This window comes from Hippocampus comes, unplaced genomic scaffold, assembly GCF_001891065.2.
Source record: "Hippocampus comes isolate QL1 unplaced genomic scaffold, H_comes_QL1_v1.1 scaffold2, whole genome shotgun sequence".
NCBI classification, from domain to species: domain Eukaryota; kingdom Metazoa; phylum Chordata; class Actinopteri; order Syngnathiformes; family Syngnathidae; genus Hippocampus; species Hippocampus comes.
The window spans coordinates 2,114,237-2,120,531 of NW_017805139.1; the positions used below are offsets into that span (position 1 = coordinate 2,114,237).

Below are 6,295 nucleotides of genomic sequence, written 5' to 3' on the forward strand. Positions count from 1 at the left end.
GCGTTTCTGAATTTCCTTTTATAGTTTTTTGTCCTATTTTTCCCCATTTTAATGCTCTCATCAACATGGAATCATGAATCAGTTTTCTATGTGCAAAATGCAAATATTTACTGAAATAACAATTTCGATTTTCCATGAACATTTTTCCCTTGGAGCAGTTATTCACACATAATCTCTCACATAATATTAGTGTCCATCAACAACAGTGAAAAAAATATTTTGTCACACAACAGCTGCTTTAACAGCTCTTTTTATGGAATCAAAACAGAGCAATATAACAATATAAAGTGCACATCTAAGGTAAACTAGTACTCAGCCTATCGTGGATTTATGCTATGGTTGCATACTTAGTTTTTCTCAAGTTTTCTTTGAACACAGCAGTCAGGCTATGTTGATTCTGTTGGTCCTTAGACATCATTTCGGATGACTACACTTGGTTCGATGACAACACTGGAGACGTTTTATTTTCAGTGTGTTCGCTAGGTCGCTACCACTGCACCGCTGAGCTCTCGGGTTGCCTGAGTGCACCGTCGCTGTCAGACGAACACAGAGAAGCTCCACCCGCTTTATTTATATGGCGACGGAACACTGTAACCTTCCACACGAAATAGTTCCAAACAAGTAACAATCGCGTCAGTTTCAGCTTGAGTCGAGCTGTGGACAATGTTGACAGGCTTGCATGCAGTAGCCATACATTTAGCTATGGCTTCAGCAAATTTGTTCTTCGTCGTGTTATCCATTTTCTTCGCTTTGAAATTATCCATAGCTGTCTGTCTGAGACGAGGGGGCGGAGTCCTCACGTCAGTTGTGTGCTTGGCCATTCAGTGGTATTTCAGACTCGACGTGCTACGATGATAGCTCAGTTTACGACTGCAAAACATACAGGTAACTTTGGTCTTGTCAGTGGAATAATCTGGCAACTTTTTAAAAGTAAACTTTCCATTCATAAACTCTTAAAGTATCCGTTTTCAGTGTCTCGCCTGCCATCGCTTGCAAAACAAAGGTGCGTGGACATGTGCAGTGCGCTTGTTGTTTTGTTTCTGATTTATTTATAGAGCAACGTAACATCCGCTGTGACGTCTGCCGCGTTAATCTCGCGAGAAAAAAATTAAGGCATTAATTGAGAACTGTCTTATGCAGTGGAAACGTATTTCATTACACCAACAAATGGGTTGAGCTTTAGATGCGACCAACAGCATGGGCCCGGTGACCTTCGGGAATTTTGAGAAAATACGTACGATATGTGAATTTTCCTGACTACGTTTCGGCACATGACGCCCCATCGACGAAAACTTTTCGGCGCATGGCGGTCGCACGCCGCACGCCACGGCCGCTCCCCAACAACCAAATTGTCCCAATTATACTTGGGAGTTTTGAATAAATTTGTTTTTGCCTAGCTCATAGTAATCATTTGTTTGAGTTGAAACAACACAAAACATCAAGACTTGCATGCCTTTTCAAATAAATTAGCATTGCCCATGCAAAGCACAACCCAAAACCTAGTTTCGGCCCATTTTGGCAGAGTGGAATCGACTGATCAGATCTGATGCTGCGGGAGACACAGTTTTGCTCCAGTTTCCATGAAATAGTAACGCATTACCTTTGCTTATCGCTTGCTTTAAAAAGTAACTTCGTTGGAGAACAAGTTACTTTAGTTCTTAAGTTCTATTCAGCAGCTGCCAAACACCCTGATGAAAATGACACTCGGTTGTCCCACTTAATTGATGTATTTTTAACAGTGATATTCAAGAACAGTTTGCGTTTTAAAAAATAAAGACCACCACCTTTTTAACGTCTTCTAAGTATTTTAGTTTAACAATTAATGAGTCTCCTCAGGATTTCGCTTACTTCTTGCTTAAAATAAACAGTCGTCCTAGACTTTCTTTAAAAATAAGATTTTGAATAATTTCTAAAATAAAGGCAGTTTTATTTACTCAACATATTTAACTATTAATGTTGTGATGGAAAAACTCAACATTTATGATTTAGATTGTTTCTAAATAAAATAATTAAAGTTGAGGCTCTCCTGCAGTCACAAAATCTTGTGTGACTGTGATTGCACATGGCCCTTTGATCTGTATTTATTTATTTATTTATTTATTTTTATGCACTATTATCAAAGCTCTGTTGATAACTGTGTCGGCTGAACAGTGCGGAGCAAATCTTATTATTTTTGTTTTGAGCTGGCACAAACTCAAAACAGTGTCAGTTTTTCCCACTTGAAAGCGCAAATTTCTCTCCTTCCTCTTGCTGTTTATGGGGGACGTGAGACAACGCGCTGAAAATCATGTTGTCACTCCCCCCAGACGTGAATATTAATTCGAATACTCCCACAATGCATTTTACGATGATCAATACCAGAGTTTCCGTTTCCAATGTTAGGAATCAGGTGTCCACCTGTATTTTGCCAGCCATAAATTATTCATTTTTAATCAAATGCGTGCGCGAGAGCGGCTCCGTGGCTGAGAAGTGTGTGCTGTTTAATTCTTGCTGTCGATTTTGCACCCGACAAGATTTCGCAGGTCATCCACTGCGACAGCTTGGAATGACAGTAAGAGCCTATTCGCTCGGAAACATTAGTGTCCTTCATAGCAAAAGGCACATGCATTCTACAAAGTAACTTCTTGGGAGGGATGAATTGTAACTTAAGGCTGATTTCTGGAGTGGATAAATAATTGAGTTAGATTCATCCCGACTCTAAAATGACATTATAGAATAACCTTGGTAATGTACATTGAACAAGCTGCAACAAGTTAACTAAACTTTTACAAGTTAAGTTGATTCAGGGTTTACATGTGCTGATCATGTTTTACAGTGTATTGAACAAGTTACATCTGTGGTAGGCGAATTATTGTCATTACTTGTTACTCTACTTAGCTAGGGTTACGTGAGTGTGTTGTTCATTTTCCTGACTTTTAAGTTGTCCTGTAAGTTGTTTCTGCAGTGTGACTGGTCTCAACACAGTCGCTTTGTTTATTCAGCTGGAGTTTTGATTCTACAGAACCAAATGCCGCACACATAGACCTTTGGTAAGCTTCATCGTTGATCACTTTTACACTTAACACTGAAGTCAGCAGATAGCAGGGGCCCATAACAAAGCCACTGCTGGTTTCAAGCCCTGGTGAAAATGGCAGGGTTGTGTCAGGAAGAAAATCATGCTAAGCAAATCATGCGAGTGACTTGCTTTAGCAACCCCTGATGAGGCAGAAAATCACAACAGTAACAGCTGAGTTACGATGACTTACTAAATGCCTTGGAGATTTCATAGGGTACTGTTACTGTGTTTCCAATTTTGGGCCATTTACAGCCTGCGCTGGTGCAAGGAACAGCATTCCTTGCAATACCGTCTTCAACGCTAGTGTGAACCAGAATATCCCCATGTCTTAGGCGGGAGGCTATAGAATCACAGACAGAGAATACACAAACAGTGTTATTTGAACAGTGTCTCAAAATCAGTTAATAGGTCAATATTTCAACAACATGTCTACAATATTCAGTTGACCACTGAGGAATAAAATATTACTCGGTCTGACACGGGTGTATAACCTATACCAGTGGTTGTTGCAGGTTGGGTCCAGGGACCAACAGTGTATTTTGACAATGCAATTTGACAATAAAGTTGAATTCAATTCAGTTCAATGTACACCCCTATTTATAGTTTGTTGAGGATGTTGCAACCTAAGTACTATCATGTTTCATTAAAGGCAACCCAGTAAAATTCAAGTGAATTAATTTCAATCTTTATCCGTCATCCCATGATGCGCACTGCTTCCACCAACAACAGGGCTACGGACAGAGAGCACAGTCAGTATTGCCAATATTGGGATTTTTAGCAACAACTTTTAGCAACAATTTACAACTTTAAATCCTGCTAAGAATGTTCAACTTTGCCAAGAATATGGTGCCCAATTATATGTTGTACAAGCAATATGTGCGTGTGTGTATATATATATATATATATATATATGGTGGCTGGATAGCTCAGTTGGTAAGGCACCGGTTTGGTGTACAGGAAACTGGGGCTCGATCCCCGCTTGGGGCAATATGTGCACATAACATCATCCAGTGTGGGTCCTTGAGCAAGACCCTTCACGCTCATGAGAGACAATAAAATAAATGACATTGCCGGCTCAGATGTCACCCGGCCAAACAAGATGTGTGCTGGGGAACCAAAGCACTTTGATGAAAAATGGGCGACTGGAACGAAGCGGAGATGGGCGAGATGCGATAACATGGCTCTGTTGAAATGCTACTACTCAAGCAACCCTAGTCAGAGTCAGGTTACATGCAGAGAATGTGGGCTGAATGGTTACCTCGAAACCCAGTCACGGTTGACCACGAAACAACTAGATGCTCAGTGTTCCAACATCCACAAACGGCAATTGCTATCACAACTTGAGGGACAACACAGATTCCATGGTGAAGGGCCCCAGGCTGCCAGATCAGAGGAGGAGGTTATACCAGAGATTGGGAGGCAAGCCCCAATGAATGCAGATGATGAGCTTGGGAGGATCATGGCGAGAATGAACTCAGCAACCTCGAAAACGATAACAACGGATATGTGAAGCACCACCTGAAAGTCTCATGGTAACTGTGAATGCAACACTGAGGGCGATCCGTACCGTAACGATCACAGAAACCAATGAGTTCAGATACGCTTCAGCATCAGTGATCCTAGAGATGCTTGGCTATAAAAGCAATCATGGGAGCCATGAGATGCGTTACCCACCATGGAAAAGACGGCTAAGATCAAGGCAGCTCGTAAAGATGTGAGTCAATTGACGGAGACCCAGAGAGGTGTGATGAAAAGGCTGATAACCGAGAGATGCATCCAGATGACCATCCCGAAGCACTCGAAACTGACAAACAAAGGCTCCAAGCCTTGTCCAGTCGCCTAGGACAAGCAGTACACGAAAGATGAATGAACAGGCTGTTCGCAACACAACCTGCGAAAATCGGTGGCAGGGTTCTAACAGCAGAGCAGACCCACCAAGACTGGAAACTGAAAGGTACTGGAAAGGCATATGGGAGAAGGAGGTTGTACATGGTGGTGCACAATGGCTAGTGACTCTGAGAGCAACCTCCCATAACAGTGGCAGACATACAGGAAAGAGTCTCAGACATGAAAAACTGGACAGCACCAGGCCCAGACATGGTCCACACCTACTGGCTAAAGAAACTCACAGCACTCCATGAGCGCCTAGCAGCACAAGTGAACGAGTTGCTGAGGGATGGGACTCACCCAGGATGGCTAACCGAAGGGCGAACAATCCTGATCATGAAGGATCCCTCAAAAGGTGCAGTCCCATCCATCTATCGGTCAATAACCTGTCTCTCCACAACATAGACAAGACTGCAGGTCCCGACATACCAACCTGTGCACAGCCTGGATTGATTACATATATGTGCCGAGATGCCACATACATGGATCACTGAATGCTTGGAGTTGTATAAGGTGAACAGGACCCTAAGAGCCTTCGTTGCAAACTCGATAAGAATGTGGAAAACCACACTTGAAGCCAATGGCAAGCCACTTACCCAAGTGTCCATCAAATGTGGCATATACCAAGATGATGCATTCTCCCCACTGCTGTTCTGCATAGGACTGAACCCCCTAAGTCAAGTAATTGCAAAGACTGTCTATGGATACTGCCTCAGAAATGGAGCTACGATTAGTCATCTCCTCTACATGATCAGGTACCCTGCAGGAATAATAAGGTGGACGAAGGAAGAGATTCACACCATGGATGTTAAGACCTGAAAGCTCCTAACCATGCATGGAGGTTTCCTGAGACTGTACGCAAGCCGTAAGGAAGGAGGCCGGGGACGAGTGAGGTTGAGAGCCACTGTCCAGGATGAAACATCCAAGCTCCATGAATACATCAAGGAGAAGGCTCCAACGGATGATGTACTGAGAGAATGTCTCAGACAATGGGGAACACAGGATGAGGTGCTGGAAGAGGGACCATCATGGGAGAACAAGCCCCTACACGGGAATGTACCACAGGACCATAACTGAAGTGGCTGATCTCAAGAAGTCCTATCAGTGGCTAGAGAGGGCTGGCCTGAAGGACAGCACAGAGGCACTCATCCTGGCTGCTCAGGAGCAGGCCCTGAGCACCAGAGCCATTGAGGCCCAGATATACCACACCAGACAAGACCCAAGGTGTAGGTTGTGCAAAGAGGCACCTGAGACGATCCAACACATAACTGCAGGGTATAAGATGCTGGCAGGGAAAGCCTACAGGGAACGCCATAACCAGGTGGCTGGCATAGTCTACCGAAACATCTGTGC

At 43.3% G+C, this 6,295-nt stretch overlaps 1 protein-coding gene across 1 annotated transcript in view; it reads right to left on the reverse strand.

The window, feature by feature from the left end:
- The window catches only part of LOC109514279 (low choriolytic enzyme-like), a 12,737-nt gene that overhangs the window by 3,074 nt on the left and 3,368 nt on the right, over nucleotides 1-6,295 (reverse strand). Inside the window, exon 4 of the mRNA XM_019867214.1 lies at nucleotides 3,246-3,395. Coding sequence (XP_019722773.1) covers nucleotides 3,246-3,395 — 150 coding nt within the window. The remainder of the gene's footprint in view (nucleotides 1-3,245; nucleotides 3,396-6,295) is intronic.